General features: G+C 48.3%; 1 protein-coding gene across 2 annotated transcripts in view; it reads right to left on the bottom strand.

Moving 5' to 3' along the window:
* Window positions 1-8,407, bottom strand: part of CSPG5 (chondroitin sulfate proteoglycan 5) — a 40,860-nt gene extending 32,453 nt beyond the window's left edge. Inside the window, exon 1 of one of the 2 annotated variants that reach the window (XM_067470424.1) lies at window positions 8,284-8,407. In XM_067470424.1, coding sequence (XP_067326525.1) covers window positions 8,284-8,368 — 85 coding nt within the window. In that variant the 5' untranslated portion in view covers window positions 8,369-8,407. The remainder of the gene's footprint in view (window positions 1-8,283) is intronic. The other variant, XM_067470425.1, reaches the window with a different exon arrangement.
* Window positions 8,408-17,716: the final 9,309 nt, after the last annotated feature.

The following is a 17,716-nucleotide window of genomic DNA, read 5'->3' as shown; positions in this document are numbered from 1 at the left end:
CATCTACTACAACCATAAGCATCTTCTACAACCGGGATGCTATGAACCGGACGGTAAACATCTACTACAACCATAAGCATCTACTACAACCGGGATGCTATGAACCGGACGGTAAACATCTACTACAACCATAAGCATCTTCTACAACCGGAATGCTATGAACCGGACGGTAAACATCTACTACAACCATAAGCATCTTCTACAACCGGGATGCTATGAACCGGACGGTAAACATCTACTACAACCATAAGCATCTTCTACAACCGGGATGCTATGAACCGGACGGTAAACATCTACTACAACCATAAGCATCTTCTACAACCGGGATGCTATGAACCGGACGGTAAACATCTACTACAACCATAAGCATCTTCTACAACTGGGATGCTATGAACCGGACGGTAAACATCTACTACAACCATAAGCATCTTCTACAACCGGGATGCTATGAACCGGACGGTAAACATCTACTACAACCATAAGCATCTTCCCTAACCGGGATGCTATGAACCGGACGGTAAACATCTACTACAACCATAAGCATCTACTACAACCGGGATGCTATGAACCGGACGGTAAACATCTACTACAACCATAAGCATCTTCTACAACCGGGATGCTATGAACCGGACGGTAAACATCTACTACAACCATAAGCATCTTCTACAACCGGGATGCTATGAACCGGACGGTAAACATCTACTACAACCATAAGCATCTTCTACAACCGGGATGCTATGAACCGGACGGTAAACATCTACTACAACCATAAGCATCTACTACAACCGGGATGCTATGAACCGGACGGTAAACATCTACTACAACCATAAGCATCTACTACAACCGGGATGCTATGAACCGGACGGTAAACATCTACTACAACCATAAGCATCTTCTACAACCGGGATGCTATGAACCGGACGGTAAACATCTACTACAACCATAAGCATCTTCTACAACCGGGATGCTATGAACCGGACGGTAAACATCTACTACAACCATAAGCATCTTCTACAACCGGGATGCTATGAACCGGACGGTAAACATCTACTACAACCATAAGCATCTTCTACAACCGGGATGCTATGAACTGGACGGTAAACATCTACTACAACCATAAGCATCTTCTACAACCGGGATGCTATGAACTGGACGGTAAACATCTACTACAACCATAAGCATCTTCTACAACCGGGATGCTATGAACTGGACGGTAAACATCTACTACAACCATAAGCATCTTCTACAACCGGGATGCTATGAACCGAATGGTGTTTCCCCGATGGCGAGAAGAAAATAGACACACACATGCTCACACACACACATACACACAGAGAGAAAGGGATGTGCTTTTCTTCCTTGGAAAAAAATAGCAATTCGGCGCAGCTCCCTGACTTGCTCATTCCTACACATTGGCTTACTCTCGTCCTTCCCCCTCATTTCAAGTGTAGTGGAGCAGAAGGAAAGGCATGAGCAGAGATGGAGGAGAAGGAGGAAAAGGGGGGCGGGAGACTGCTTTTAGGGTGCCAATATGGGAAATTATGGGTTTTTTTACAGGTTCCACTCTTGGATGCTTATATAAACTATCTCCCCACTCCTGTAGGGTGGGCACCATTGCTAAAATGGGAGAGGAACCCTCTAGAACTGCGTTTCTCAACCCCCTTCGTGAGTTGCGAGGGGGTGTCAAAGGGGTTGCCCAAAACCATCAGAAAGCAAAGTATTTTCTCTTGGTCATGGTGGTTCTGTTTGGGAAGTTTGGCCCAATTCTATCATTTTTGGAGTTCAGAGTCCTCTTTGATTGTTGGTGAACTATAAATCCCAGCAACTACAACTCCCAAGTCTCAAGGCCTATTTTCCCCAAACTCCACCAGTGTTCACATTTGGGCATACTGAGTATTCGTGCCAAGTTTGGTCCAGAGCCATCATTGTTTGAGTCCACAGTGTTCTCTGGATGGAGGTGAACTACAACTCCCAAACTCAAGGTTAATGCCCACCAAACCCTTCCAGTATTCTCTGTTGGTGACAAGAGTTATGTGTGTCAAGTTTAGTTCAATTCCTTCATTGATGGAGTTCAGAATGGTCTTTAATTGTAGGTGAACTAGAAATCCCAGCAACTACAACTCCCAAATGTCAAGGTCTATTTTCCCCAAACTCCACCAGTGTTTACATCTGGGCATATTGGGTATTTGTGCCAAGTCTGGTCCAGATCCATCATTATTTGAGTCCACAGTGTTCTCTGGATATAGGTGAATAATAATAATAATAATAATAATAATAATAACTACAAATCCCAAAATCAAGGTCAATGCCCACCAAACTCTTCCAGTATGTTCTGTTTCTGCCATGGGAGTTCAGTGTGCCAAATTTGGTTCAATTCCATCATTGGTGAAATTCAGAATACTCTTTGATTGTTGGTGAACTATAAATCCCAGCAACTACAACTCCCAAGTGTCAAGGTCTATTTCCCCCAAACTCCACCAGTGTTCACATTTGGGCATACTGAGTATTCGTGCCAAGTTTGGTCCAGAGCCATCATTGTTTGAGTCCACAGTGTTCTCTGGATGGAGGTGAACTACAACTCCCAAACTCAAGGTTAATGCCCACCAAACCCTTCCAGTATTCTCTGTTGGTGACAAGAGTTATGTGTGTCAAGTTTAGTTCAATTCCTTCATTGATGGAGTTCAGAATGGTCTTTAATTGTAGGTGAACTAGAAATCCCAGCAACTACAACTCCCAAATGTCAAGGTCTATTTTCCCCAAACTCCACCAGTGTTTACATCTGGGCATATTGGGTATTTGTGCCAAGTCTGGTCCAGATCCATCATTATTTGAGTCCACAGTGTTCTCTGGATATAGGTGAATAATAATAATAATAATAATAATAATAATAATAATAACTACAAATCCCAAAATCAAGGTCAATGCCCACCAAACTCTTCCAGTATGTTCTGTTTCTGCCATGGGAGTTCAGTGTGCCAAATTTGGTTCAATTCCATCATTGGTGAAATTCAGAATACTCTTTGATTGTTGGTGAACTATAAATCCCAGCAACTACAACTCCCAAGTGTCAAGGTCTATTTCCCCCAAACTCCACCAGTGTTCACATTTGGGCATACTGAGTATTTGTGCCAAGTTTGGTCCAGATCCATCATTGTTTGAGTCCACAGTGTTCTCTGGATGTAGGTGAACTACAACTCCCAAACTCAAGGTCAATGCCCACCAAACCCTTCCAGTATTCTCTGTTGGTGACAAGAGTTATGTGTGTCAAGTTTGATTCAATTCCATTGTTGGTGGAGTTCAGAATGCTCTTTGATTGTAGGTGAACTATAAATCCCAGCAACTACAACTCCCAAATGGCAAAATCAATCCCCCCGCAACCCCATCAATATTCAAATTGTGGTGAATGACAATACATCCTGCCTATCAGAGATTTCCATGACGCTTCATAACAGGAGTGTGGGAAGGGCCTTCCCCACACAAACCCAGGAAAAGCGTTTGCAGGTTGGTTTCCCTGCCTACAAGGCTCTCCACAAAGGGAGAGAGAAGCGTCTGAGGGATGCCGGGCAGAGGTGGGCAGAATGGCAGGAAGGAAGGAAGGAAGGAAGGAAAGAATGGCAGGAAGGAAGGATGGATAGATGGATAGAAGGTTTCAGGGTTGAGATGGAAGGAAAGCAGGAAGGAAGGATAGATGGTTTTGGGACTGAGATGGAAGGAATGAAAGAATAGGAAGAAGAAAGGAGAGAAAGATGGGTAGAAGGTTTCAGGATTGAGATGGACGGAGGGAGGGAAGGAAGGATAGGTGGGTGGATGGATGGATAGAAGGTTTCAGGGTTGAGATGGATGGATGGATGGATGGATGGATGGAAGGATGGGTGGATAGAAGGTTTCAGGGCTGAGATGGATGGATGGAAGGAAGGAAGGAGAGAAGGAAGAAGAATGGGAAGGATGGGTGAATAGAAGGTTTCAAGGTTGAGATGGATGGATGGATGGAGGGAAGGAAGGAAGGAGGGAAGGAAGGATAGATGGATGGATAGAAGGTTTCCAGGTTGAGATGGATGGATGGAAGGAAGAAAGGAGGGAGGGAGGGATGGATAGAAGGTTTCCAGGTTGAGATGGATGGATGGATAGATGGAAGGAGGGAAGAAAGGAAGGAAGGATAGATGGATAGAAGGTTTCAGGCTGAGATGGATAGATGGATGGAAAGAAGGAAGGAGAGTGGGAAGGATGGATGAATAGAAGGTTTCAAGGTTACAATGGATGGATGGATGGATGGATGGATGGATGGATGGGTAGGTAGATAGATAGATAGATAGATAGATAGATAGATAGATAGATAGATGGTTTCTGGGTTGAGATCAATGGATGGATGGAAGGAAGGAAGAAAGGAGGGAAGGATGGATAGAAGGTTTCAGGTTTGAGATTGATGGATGGAAGGAGGGAAGGATGGATAGAAGGTTTCAGGATTGAGATGGATGGATGAATGGATGGATGGAGGGAGGGAGGAAGGGAGGGAAGGATGGATGGATGGATAGAAGATTTCAGGGTTGAGATGGATGGATGGACGGACGGATGGACGGACGGATGGAAGGATGGATGGAAGGAAAGATGGATAGAAGGTTTTAGGGATGAGATGGATGGATGGAAGGAAGGAAAGAAGGAAGGAGGGAGAGTGGGAAGGATGGATGAATAGAAAGTTTCAAGGTTGCGATGGGTGGATGGATGGGTGGATGGGTGGATAGAAGGTTTCCAGGTCGAGATGAATGGAAGAATGGATGGATGGATGGATGGATAGAAGGTTACAGGGTTGAGATGGATGGATGGATGGAAGGAGGGAAGGATGGATAGAAGGTTTCAGGGTTGAGATGGGTGGATGGATGGATGGAAGAAAGGAAGGAAGGAAGGAAGGAGGGAGGGAGGGAAGGATGGATAGGTTTCAGGTTGAGATGGATGGAGGGAGGGAGGGAAGGAAGGAAAGAAGGATAGATAGATAGATAGATAGATAGATAGATAGATAGATAGATAGATAGATAGATAGATGGTTTCAGGGTTGAGATGGATGTAATGAAAGAATGAAAGAACGGCTGGAAGGATGGATAGAAGGTTTCAGGGTTGAGAAAGAAGGAAGGAAGGAAGGAAGGAAGGAAGGAAGGAAGGAAGATAGAAGGTTTCAGGGTTGAGATGGAAGGAATGAAAGAATGGAAGGCAGGAAGGAAAGGAGGGAGGGAGAGAAGTTTCGGGGTTGAGATGGATGGAATAAAAGAACGGCAGGAAGGATGGATAGATGGTTTTAGGTTTGAGATGGAAGGAATGTAAGAACGGCAGGAAGGATGAAGAGATGGTTTTCGGGATGAGCTAGAGTGGGTGGGTGGGTGGGTCCCCCAAAAGACCAAGAAAAAGGGTTTTTTAAATGATGCTTTAGGATCCAGTGATGACGAGAATGACAGGAAGGAAGGAAGGATGGATTTAGAGGAGGAAATGGAGGAAACAGCCCCCCCCCCGAAAAAAATGGGGTTGGAGATGATGCCGCTTTGCTTTGGATGGAAAGAGGGGCGTGCCGTGTTTTCGCTTCCCCAAAAATGAAAGGGATCACCCCCAGTTCTGGATGTGGAAGAGGGGGCCATGAAGGGAGGGGTGGGTGGGCACTGGCTGGAGATGGGTCTGGGTGGGCTTCCCCTTGAAGAGACCCCCCCCCCCAGGACTGGAAGGTCACTCCTTATCTCCATCTGTAAAAATGCATAGGGTGATATAGGGGGGTGATTGTGTGCGTGTGTGTGGGGGGGGGGGGGGTTCGGCCAAGCCCCCCTCCTTATAGATCTCCCCCCTTCCCGCCGCCCCCCCCTCCCCTGAATCCCAGATTTATTTATTTACCCCACTGTTGCCATGGAGACAGCCCAGGCACCTTCTCTCTGGCTCTCTATCCAGTCAAGGGGGGCAAAAGCATTGGGGGGGGGGGAGGGAGGAAGGAAGGAGGAAAAAGGGGTGGGTGAGGCCCCCCTCCCTCCCTCCACTCCCCCAAAAGGCACAGCCCTGCCTCGCCATCCCTAGGAGGTGAACCAGGTTGATCCCGCATCAAAAGAGGGAGGGGTGGGGGGGAAAGAAGGGGAGGGGCGGGAGAGGGGAGAGGAGGTGGTGTGGATTGGGGAACACGTGTCCAGCATGATAAGGGAGGAAGGAAGGAAGGAAGGAAGGAAGGAAGGAAGGAAGGAAGGAAGGAAGGAAGGAAGGATAGATAGATGCATAGATGGGTGGATAGATGGATGGATGGATAGATAGATGCATAGATGGGTGGATAGATAGATAGATAGATAGATAGATAGATAGATAGATAGATAGATAGATAGATAGATAGATGCATAGATGGGTGGATAGATGGATGGATAGATAGATAGATAGATAGATAGATAGATGCATAGATGGGTGGATGGGTGGATGGATAGATAGATAGATGATAGATAGATAGATAGATAGATAGATAGATGCATAGATGGGTGGATAGATGGATGGATAGATAGATAGATAGATAGATAGATAGATAGATAGATAGATGCATAGATGGGTGGATAGATAGATGGATGGATGGATGGATGGGTGGGTGGATGGATGGATAGATAGATAGATAGATAGATAGATAGATGCATAGATGGGTGGATAGATGGATGGATAGATAGATAGATAGATAGATAGATAGATAGATAGATAGATAGATGCATAGATGGGTGGATAGATAGATGGATGGATGGATGGATGGGTGGGTGGATGGATGGATAGATAGATAGATAGATAGATAGATAGATAGATAGATAGATAGATAGATAGATAGATAGATGCATAGATGGGTGAATAGATGGATGGATGGATGGATGGATAGATAGATAGATGCATAGATGGGTGGATGGATGGTTAGAGGATGGGAAGGAAGGAAGGAGGAAAGGAAGGAAGGAAGGAAGGAAAAAAGGAATTAAGGAAGGGAGGATGAAAAGAAGGAGAGGGGAGGAAGGAAAGAAGGGAGGGAAGGAGGAAAGAGTGAATGAAGGAGGGAAAGATAGATAGATTGATTGATTGATAGATGGAAGGAAGGACAGAGGGTGGGAAGGAAGGAAGGAGGAAAGGAAGGAAGGAAGGAAGGAAGGAAGGAAAAAAGGAATTAAGGAAGGGAGGAAAGAAAGATCGATTGATGGAAGGAAGGACAGAAGGTGGGAAGGAAGGATGAAAAGAAGGAAAGAGGGAGGGAGGGAGGGTGAAAAGAAGGAAACAGGGATGGGGGAAAGAAGGGAGGGAGGAAAGAGTGAAGGAAGGAGGGAAGGAATTAAAGACTGAAGGAAGGAAAGATAGATAGATAGATAGATAGATAGGAAGGACAGAGGGCGGGAAGGAAGGAAGGAAGGAAAAAAGGAAAGAAGGGAGGGATGAAGGAAGGAAAGTGGATGGAAGGAAGGTTGGAGGAAGGGAAGGAAGGAAGGAAAGGATAGATGGAAGGAAGGAGGGAGGGAGGAAGGATGAAAAGAAGGAAAGAGGGAGGGAGGAAAGAGTGAATGAATGAAAGAAGGAGGGAAGAAATTAAACACAGAATTAAGGAAGGATAGATGGATTGATTGATGGAAGGAAGGAAGGACAGAGGGCAGGAAGGAAGGAAGGAAGGAAGGAAAAAAAGGAAAGAAGGGAGGGAGGAAAGAAGGAAAGCAAATGGAGGAAGGGAAGGATAGAAGGAAGGAGGGAGAAAGGATGAAAAGAAGGAAAGAGGGAGGGAGGAAAGAGTGAATGAAGGAAGGAAGGAATTAAAGACTTAATGAAGGGAGGAAAGATAGATGGATTGATTGATGGGAGGAAGGAAGGACAGAGGGCGGGAAGGAAGGAAGGAAGGGGAAAAGGAAAGAAGGAAGGAAAGAAGGAAGGATAGATGGAAGGAAGGAGGGAGGGAGGGAGGGAAGGAAAGAAGGAAGGAAAAAAGGGATAGAAAGAAGGAAGGGATGCTGAGCAGAGCAGAGGAAGGGGCTAAGGGAGGGAGGGAGGGTCGCCTTGCAGGGAGGAGGGGGAGGGGGCGAGGATGAGGCTCCGGGGGGGGGGGGGAAGGCAGGGGAGAGCGGGCCCCTCTTCTTCTCCTTCTTCTGCCTCCCTCCCTCCCTCCTTCCTTCCTTCCTTCCCGGGTGTCGCCCTGCCTGCCTGCCTGCCTTCCCGAGCGGACCCTTGGGGAGAGGGGAATGGGGTGGGGGTCTTTCCTCCTTGCGAGCCGGGGAGACCCCCCTCCCTGGGCCCCCCTCCCTCCCTGCGGCGAGTCCCCCTTACCGGCGGTGGGGAGCAGGAGGGCGGCGAGGAGGAGCGGGGCGGCGGCGGCGGCGAGGCGGAGGGCGACCGGGCGATGATGCCCCATCCTTGCAGCCCGGGCAGCGCTGCCCGCCCGCCACCGCCGCCCACCGGCCCCGCCCACCAGACCCCCAAGCCCCGCCCACGCCCCGCCCACCGCTCGCCCGCCCACACGCGGGAACCCCCGAGGACATCCAGCACCACCCGACTCTGCCTCCCGACAAATGAGGGTTGGAAAAGGAATGGCTTTCTCAACAAGCCCGGTCCTCAAACACTCTCTGCTTCATTGGGGAAAATGCTGCACTCGCAGAGCTCAGGCGGGGTTGCATTTCAGTGTCAATGTTGGCTTTGGAGTGGAAAGGGTCCACATTTTCTAATGTTACACCATTAAGCTGTATCTCTGGCATTGGAGAGGGACACCACCCAAGAGTTGACCACAGAGACCAGCTGGAGGACCAAGAGATCCTAGGCACTGGTCAATGTCCCAGCACAATTGCTTGGTCAACCTGTTATTGCAGTGGTGGCACAATGGGTTAAACCCCTGTTCCAGTAGGACTGATGACCAACAGGTCAGTGGTTCAAATCCAGGGAGAGCAGGTTGAGCTCCCTCTGTCAGCTCCAGCTCCTCATGCAGGGACACGGGAGAAGCTTCCCACAAGGATGGTCAGGTTGAGCTCCCTCTGTCAGCTCCAGCTCCTCATGCAGGGGCACGAGAGAAGCTTCCCACAAGGATGGTCAGGTTGAGCTCCCTCTGTCAGCTCCAGCTCCTCATGCAGGGGCACGAGAGAAGCTTCCCACAAGGATGGTCAGGTTGAGCTCCCTCTGTCAGCTCCAGCTCCTCATGCAAGGGCACGAGAGAAGCTTCCCACAAGGATGGTCAGGTTGAGCTCCCTCTGTCAGCTCCAGCTCCTCATGCAGGGGCACGAGAGAACCCTCCTACAAGGTTGAGCTCCCTCTGTCAGCTCCAGCTCCTCATGCAGGGGCACGAGAGAAGCTTCCCACAAGGATGGTCAGGTTGAGCTCCCTCTGTCAGCTCCAGCTCCTCATGCAGGGGCACGAGAGAAGCTTCCCAAAAGGATGGTCAGGTTGAGCTCCCTCTGTCAGCTCCAGCTCCGCATGCAAGGGCACGAGAGAACCCTCCCACAAGGATGGTCAGGCTGAGCTCCCTTTGTCAGCTGCAGCTCCTCATGCAAGGTCAGGTTGAGCTGTCAGTTCCAGCTCCTCATGCAGGGGCACAGGAGAAGCTTCCCACAAGGATGGTCAGGTTGAGCTCCCTCTGTCAGCTCCAAGTCCTCATGCAGGGGCACGGGAGAAGCTTCCCACAAGAGTTGGAAGAGACCTCCTGGACCATCCAGTCCAACCCCATTCTGCCAAGAAGCAGGAATATTGCATTCAAAGCACCCCTGACAGATGGCCATCCAGCCTCTGCTTAAAAGCCTCCAAAGAAGGAGCCTCCACCACACTCCCTCCGGGGCAGAGAGTTCCACTGCTGAACGGCTCTCACAGTCAGGAAGTTCTTCCTCATGTTCAGATGGAATCTCCTCTCTTGTAGTTTGAAGCCATTGTTCCATTGCGTCCTAGTCTCCAGGGAAGCAGAAAACAAGCTTGCTCCCTCCTCCTCCCTGTAGCTTCCTCTCACATATTTATACATGGCTATCATATCTCCTCTCAGCCTTCTCTTCTTCAGGCTAAACATGCCCAGCTCCTTAAGCCTGTAGACAGTCCACGTTTCGCAGGCATAGAACAGGAGTTGCGTATGACATCTGTAGACCACATTTCACAGGCATAGAACAGGAGTTGGGTATGATGTCTGTAGACAATCCATGTTTTGTAGGCATAGAACAGGAGTTGCATATAACGTCTGTAGACAATCCACGATTCGCAGGCATAGAACAAGAGTTGCGTATGACGTCTGTAGACAATCCACATTTCACAGGCATAGAACAGGAGTTGCGTATGACGGCTGTAGACAGTCCCCATTTCACAGGCATAGAACAGGAGTTGCGTATGACGTCTGTAGACTATCCACGATTCGTAGGCATAGAACAGGATTTGTGTATGACGTCTGTAGACCACGTTTCGCAGGCATAGAACACGAGTTGCGTATAACATCAGTAGAACATCCACGTTTCGCAGGCATAGAACAGGAGTTGCGTATAACATCTGTAGACCATCCACATTTCGCAGGCATAACAGGAGTTGCATATGACATCTGTAGACAGTCCACATTTCACAGGCATAGAACAGGAGTTGCGTATGACGTCTGTAGACAATCTACGTTTCGCAGGCATAGAACAGGAGTTACGAATGATTAGGCAGATTAAGTCCACGTTTCGCAGGCATAGAACGCGAGTTGCATATGACGTCTGTAGACAGCCCACGTTTCGCAAGCATAGAACAGGAGTTGCGAATGATGTCTGTAGATGGTCCCCCTTTTGCAGGCGTTGAGCAAGGCTGGGAAGACAATGCTTTTATGAACAAGCCTCTTGGCCTCTTTACGAATGTCCCGATCCTCAAACACTCTTTGAAGGCGCCTGTGCCACAGCCAATGACCATGGCAATGTGTCTCGCCTGGGGCCACCAGACCCCTGCTGTGTGTTGTGTGTTTCCACACCACCAACTGCTTCCCTGCTGCGCTCCTGCTCTGCCCAAACACATAATAAGCAGGTCAGGGTGATTATTTCCTGTGAATCTGGGACAGCCGCTGCCTTTGTGCTCCTGGATCGGACTTGCATGGCTTCCTTGCGCAGGATGGTTTGGGCCTCGAGAATGGAGCCATAGGACAGAGTAGGAGCTTGCAATGTGCACACACAGACGTATCTATGGTAGCTTAGCAGTGTTATTTTATGTCCACTTGAACATTAGAACAAATTCCTAACTGTTAGAGTTGTTGAGCAGTGGAACTCTCTGCCTCAGAGTCTAGTGGGGGCTCTATCTTTGGAGGCTTTTAAACAGAAGCTGAATGGCCATCTGTTGAGGGTAGAATCATAGAATCCTAGAGTTGGGAAGACACCTCATGGGCCATCCAGTCCAACCCCTTTCTGGCAAAAGCACCCCCAACAGATGGCCACCCAGCTTCTGTTCAAAAGCCTCCATAGAATCATAGAATCAAAGAGTTGGAAGGGAACTCATGGGCCATCCAGTCCAACCCCATTCTGCCAAGAAGCAGGAAAATAGCATTCAAAGCACCCCCGACAGATGGCCATCCAGCCTCTGTTTAAAAGCCTCCATAGAAGGAGCCTCCACCACACTTTGGGGCAGAGATTTCCACTGTTTAACAGCTCTCTCACACAGTCAGCAAGTTCTTCCTCTCCTTTCTTGCAGTTTGAAGCCATTGTTCCATTGCATCCTAGTCTCCAGGGAAGCAGTAAACAAGCTTGCTCCCTCCTCCTCCCTGTGGCTTCCTCTCACATATTTATACATGGCTATCATATCTCCTCTCAGCCTTCTCTTCTTCAGGCTAAACATGCCCAGCTCCTTAAGCCACTCCTCGTAGGGCTTGTTCTCCAGACCTTTGATCATTTTAGTCGCCCTCCTTTGGACACATTCCATCTTGTCAATATCCCTCTTGAATTGTGGTGCCCAGAATTGGACACAGTATTCCAGATGTGGTCTAACCAAAGCGGAATAGAGCATGGGTAGCATGACTTCCCTAGATCTAGACACTATGCTCCTATTGATGCAGGCCAAAATCCCATTGGCTTTTTTTGCCGCCGCATCACATTCCTGGCTCATGTTTAACTTCTTCCCCACGAGGACTCCAAGATCTTTTTCACACGTACTGTCCCCCATTGTGTATCGTTGCATTTCATTTTTTCTGCCCAAGTGGAGCATCTTGCATTTCTCCCTGTTGAACTTCATTTTGTTACCTATTTTTATCGAGTGTTTTTTTTTACCGCTACTGCTTTTTAAATATTTTCAATAAACTGCTTGTATTTTTACTAAGCTGTGTGGTGTTTAAAGTCTGAGGGCTTTCCTGGCCTGGAGTGCAACAGCTACTCTGCTGCTGAGTACACATGCCCAGTGTGGAACATATCCCATCACGTTAAAACAGTGGGTGTGGCCCTTAATGAGACATGCTGCATTATCACAGGATGCCTGTGCCCTACACCACTGAAGAAATTACACTGTTTAGCTGGTATTGCATCCCTCAACATCTGTCAGAAAGTAGCAGTCAATAATAAAAGTACCAAGGCCGTGACATCTCTGGCTCATTCCCTGTTCGGATACCAGCCAGCACGCCAATGCCTTAAATCAAGAAAGAGATTCCTAAGTTCTACAGAGATGCTCACAGGAAGACCTTAGCAAGCCAGAGTCCAAAAGTGGCAGGCTAAAACCCGGAACCTCAATCAGTGGCTCAGATTGGATGAGAAACTCCCTCATGACATGGGAGTGTGGAGAACCTGTGGGGTCCCGCAAGGCTCTATCTTGTCTCCCATCCTCTTTAACATCTACATGAAACCACTGGGAGAAGTCATCCGGAGTTTTGGAGTTAGGTGCCACCTCTACGCAGATGACACACAACTCTACTACTCTTTTCCACCTAATTCCAAGGAGGCTTCTCAAGTGCTGGATGAGTGCCTGAGCACTGTGTCTATCTGGATGAGGAGGAACAAGCTGAAGATCAATCCCGACAAGACAGAGGTCCTCCTGGTCGATCGTAAACCGGATCGGGGTATAGGGTGGCAACCTGTGCTGGACGGGGTTACACTCCCCCTGAAGCCACAGGTCCACAGTTTGGGAGTCCTCTTGGATTCATCGCTTACGCTTGAGGCTCAGGCGTCGGTGGTGTCCGGGAGGGCTTTTGCACAATGAGACTCGTGCGCCAACTGCGACCGTACCTCACAAAGGCTGATCTGGTCGGGGTGGTCCATGCCTTGGTCACCTCCAGATTGGACTACTGTAATGCGCTCTACATGGGGCTGCCCTTGAAAACGGCTCGGAAATTTCAACTGGTCCAACGGGCAGTGGCCAGGATGTTAACTGGGGCTCATTACAGAGAGAGGTCAACCCTCCTGTTTAAGGAGCTCCACTGGCTGCTGTTCATTTTCTGAGCCCAATTCAAGGTGCAGGTGCTTACCTACAAAGCCCTAAACGGTTTGGGACCATCCTACCTCCGTTTATGAACCCACACACTCACTTCGTTCATTCGGAGAGGCCCTGCTCGTGATTCCGCCTGCATCGCAGGCGCGTTTGGTGGGCACGCGAGACAGGGCCTTTTCTGTGGTGGCCCCCTGACTCTGGAACACCCTCCTCAAAGTTCTTAGACAGGCCCCGACATTGGCAGTCTTCAGAAAGAACTTGAAGACCTGGCTGTTCCGATGTGCCTTCCCAGAATAGGAAAACTCCAATAACAAGTCCAAGAAGCACTGTACTAGAACTAAGATTGCTGCACACTGCACATTGCACTTGCCCTATAATCCTACATATCGCCTGTCACATCAGCACTTTTAATCCTGTACCCATTACTCTGGCCCGGCCCAGTTTTATTGTGTCTTGGTGTATTGTTTATTGCTTGTTGTTTAATATTGCTTTAATTGTTTTAATTTGCTTTAGGTGTTGTGTTGTTATGTTGTGTTTTGAGGCCTTGGCCTATGTAAGCCGCATTGAGTCCTTCTGGAGATGCTAGCGGGGTACAAATAAAGTTAATAATAATAATAATAATAATAATAATAATAATAATAACAACAACAGACCACCTATTACAATGCAGCCTGAGCCCTGCCACATGCACAATGGAGGACCTTCTTAGAGCAACACCAGAGGCACTCCAAGTGGCCAGCTTCTGCTCAATGGACATTTATCATAATGCCAAGTTTGCAAACTTTGTGTTTTTTAAATACATTACAACTGTACCCTTGGTTTCCTCCTGATATGATAAATAAATACTTCTGTCCCTGTGAGAAATGGATTTTGGAAAATATGGCTTGTGGTGTGATAAAGCTTCATTGTAGACCCCTTTCCCCTATGACAGCAACTCTTTCAGGAGTGGATTTCCCTTCCTTCCGAGGGGAAAGATTCCTCTCACCTCCGCTCTTAACTATGAGTCGTTTCTAAGTCAGATGTTTCTAACTCGGGGAATGGATGAACGGATGGATAGATGGATGAACGGATGGACAGATGGATCACAAGAGTTGGAAAGGTCCTCCAGAGGCCATCCAGCCCAGTCCTCTTCTGCCAAAAAGGAAGACACTATTTGGTCTTCCCAATGTTGAGATGACTGGAGTGGATTTTCCTTCCTTCCGAGGAGAAAGATTCCTCTCACCTCCGCTCTTAACTACAAGTCGTTGTAAGTCGGATGGTTCTAACTCAGGGAATGGATGAACAGATGGACAGATGGATGAACGGATGGACAGATCATAGAATCATAGAATCAAAGAGTTGGAAGAGACCTCCTGGGCCATCCAGTCCAACCCTATTCTGCCAAGAAGCAGGAATATTGCATTCAAATCACCCCTGACAGATGGCCATCCAGCTTCTGTTTAAAAGCTTCCAAAGAAGGAGCCTCCACCACACTCCGGGGCAGAGAGTTCCACTGCTGAACAGCTCTCACAGTCAGGAAGTTCTTCCTCATGTTCAGATGGAATCTCCCTTCTTGTAGTTTGAAGCCATTGTTCCATTGCGTCCTAGTCTCCAGGGAAGCAGAAAACAAGCTTGCTCCCTCCTCCCTGTGGCTTCCTCTCACATATTTATACATGGCTCTCATCATATCTCCTCTCATCCTTCTCTTCTTCAGGCTAAACATGCCCAGCTCCTTAAGCCACTCCTCATAGGGCTTGTTCTCCAGACCCTTGATCATTTGAGTCGCCCTCCTCTGGACACATTCCAGCTTGTCAATATCTCCCATGAATTGTGATGCCCAGAATTAGACACAATATTCCAGGTGTGGTCTAACCAAGGTAGCATAGAGCATGGGAAGCATGACTTCCCTAGATCTAGACACTATGCTCTTATTGATATGATAGCCATGTATAAATATGTGAGAGGATATGATAGCCATGTATAAATATGTGAGAGGAAGCCACAGGGAGGAGGAGGGAGCAAGCTTGTTTTCTGCTTCCCTGGAGACTAGGACGTGGAACAATGGCTTCAAACTACAAGAGAGGAGATTCCATCTGAACATGAGGAAGAACTTCCTGACTGTGAGAGCCGTTCAGCAGTGGAACTCTCTGCCCCGGAGTGTGGTGGAGGCTCCTTCTTTGGAAGCTTTGAAACAGGCTGGATGGGCATCTGTCAGGGGTGATTTGAATGCAATATTCCTGCTTCTTGGCAGAATGGGGTTGGACTGGATTGCCCATGAGGTCTCTTCTAACTCTTTGATTCTATGATTCCATGATTCTATGCAGGCCAAAATCCCATTGGCTTTTTTGGTGCCACATCACATTCCTGGCTCATGTTTAACTTGTTCCCCACGAGGACTCCAAGATCTTTTCAACACATACTGCTCTCGAGCCAGGCCTCATAGTCTCCCATTCTGTATCTTTGCATTTTGTTTTTCCTGCCAAAGTGGAGTATCTTGCATTTGTCCCTGTTGAACTTCATTGTGTTAGTTTTGGCCATTCATCTCTCTAATCTGTCAAGACCCCTTTGAATTCTGCTCCTGTCCTCTGGAGTCTTGGCTCTCCCTCCCAATTTGGTGTTGTCTGCAAACTTGATGATCCTGTCTTCTAAGCCTTCATCTAAGTCATTAATAAAGATCCTGAGCAGGACCAGGACTAGGATGGAACCCTGCTGATGGCACTCCACTCGTCACTTCTTTCCAAGATGAAGAGGAAGCATTGGGGAGAATCACCCTCTGGGTTCGTCCATTTAACCAATTACAGATCCACCTATTTGGTCTTCCCAACGTTGAGATGACCACCTAGCCTCTGCTGAAAGACCCCCAGAGAAGGCAACTCCATTGCACACATGACACTGTCGGAACAGCTTTAGTTATCAGGAGGTCCTTCCAAATGTTTAGGCAGAACCTCTTTTTCCTGCAATTTGAATCCTTGCCTCCCTTGACGTGGCATCCTCTGAGCCTGGCGAGGCAGGTGCTGCATTTCTGGGCAGCGGAAGCGGAGCGAAGGGCGCTTGCATCTGGCACAATGGACGGCGCTGTTCCTGGAGAGCGGGCCAGGGCTGGTGGGGGCTCTGAATACCCAATTGGAGGAGATTCCCCCCCTCCCCACACCAATTCCTGCGTCCCCTTCCTCCATCTCAAAAGGCCCATTCATTGTCCAGCGCACCCACCGGGGTCTGGCTCATTCACAGCTCGAGGATTACTTCCGTCCGGGAGACGAGGTGCTCAGCATCTTAATGACCGAAACCAGAACCAGAGCAAGGCATGTGCTGCTCCTTGGCTCCCAACCCACCCCTTTGGCTTCCTTCTCTCAGCCCTGCCATTGGCAGAAAGGTTGGTTTTCTGGATAAGAGATGCGCAGCTTGCGCTGACTTGTGCGAGCATCTTAAAAGAGTGGGGACTCCCAAGCACCATCAAGGCTTACCCAACGTATGGCCAAGCTTGGACCATCCAGGTGTTTTGGACTCCCACCATTCCTAACAATCCCCTTCTGAATTTGTTTTGCAGGGTTTCCATCTCCTGTACACAAGTCCTCCACTAGCCTTTCCCCTCTACTACCCGGCCCTCCCCATGTCTCCTCTCTGCCTTCTTTTCTGTAGGCTCAACATGTCCAGTTCTTTAAGCTGCTCCTCATAGGGCTTGTTCTCCAGACCCTTGATCCTTCGAGTTGCCCTCTTCCTCTGGACACATTCCAGCTTAGAGACATCGCTCTTCAACTGCGATGCCCAGAATTGGACACAGTGGGATTCCAGGTGTGATTTGACCAAGGCAGAATAGAGCATGGGGAGCATGACTTCCCTGGATCTAGGCATTAGGCTCTTCTTGATGCAGAAAAATCAAACTGGCTTTTTTAGCCGCTGCACCACATTCCTGGCCCATGTTCCCCTTCCTCCCCATGAGGACTCCAAGAGCTTTTCCCCACGTCCTGCTGTCAAGCCAGGCATCATCGTCCCCCATTCTGTCTCTTTGCATTTCCTTTTTTTTTGCCTAAGTGGAGTCACTTGCATTTGTCCCTGTTGAACTTCATTGTGTTAGTTTTTGGCCCATCATCTCTCTCATCTGTAAAGATCATTTTGAATTCTGCTCCTGTCTTCTAGAGTATTGACTCTCCCTCCCAATATGGTCCCATCTGCAAACTTGATGATCCTGCCTCCTAACCCTTCATCTAAGTCATGAATGAAGATTCTGAACAGGACCGGACTTCTGACACTCCACTCACCACTTCTTTCCAGGATGTCAGGGATCTGTGAGCTGTTCTGGAAGCTCTTCTGCCTCCAAAGCAAAGTATGAATACTCTAAATAAGTCGTTATACCCTCCAGCTCCTGAGAGTTATATTCACTTTCTCCTGGGCT

The sequence above is a fragment of the Anolis sagrei genome, chromosome 6, assembly GCF_037176765.1.
Source record: "Anolis sagrei isolate rAnoSag1 chromosome 6, rAnoSag1.mat, whole genome shotgun sequence".
NCBI lineage: Eukaryota > Metazoa > Chordata > Lepidosauria > Squamata > Dactyloidae > Anolis > Anolis sagrei.
This window is presented reverse-complemented; position numbering and strand designations above follow the sequence as displayed.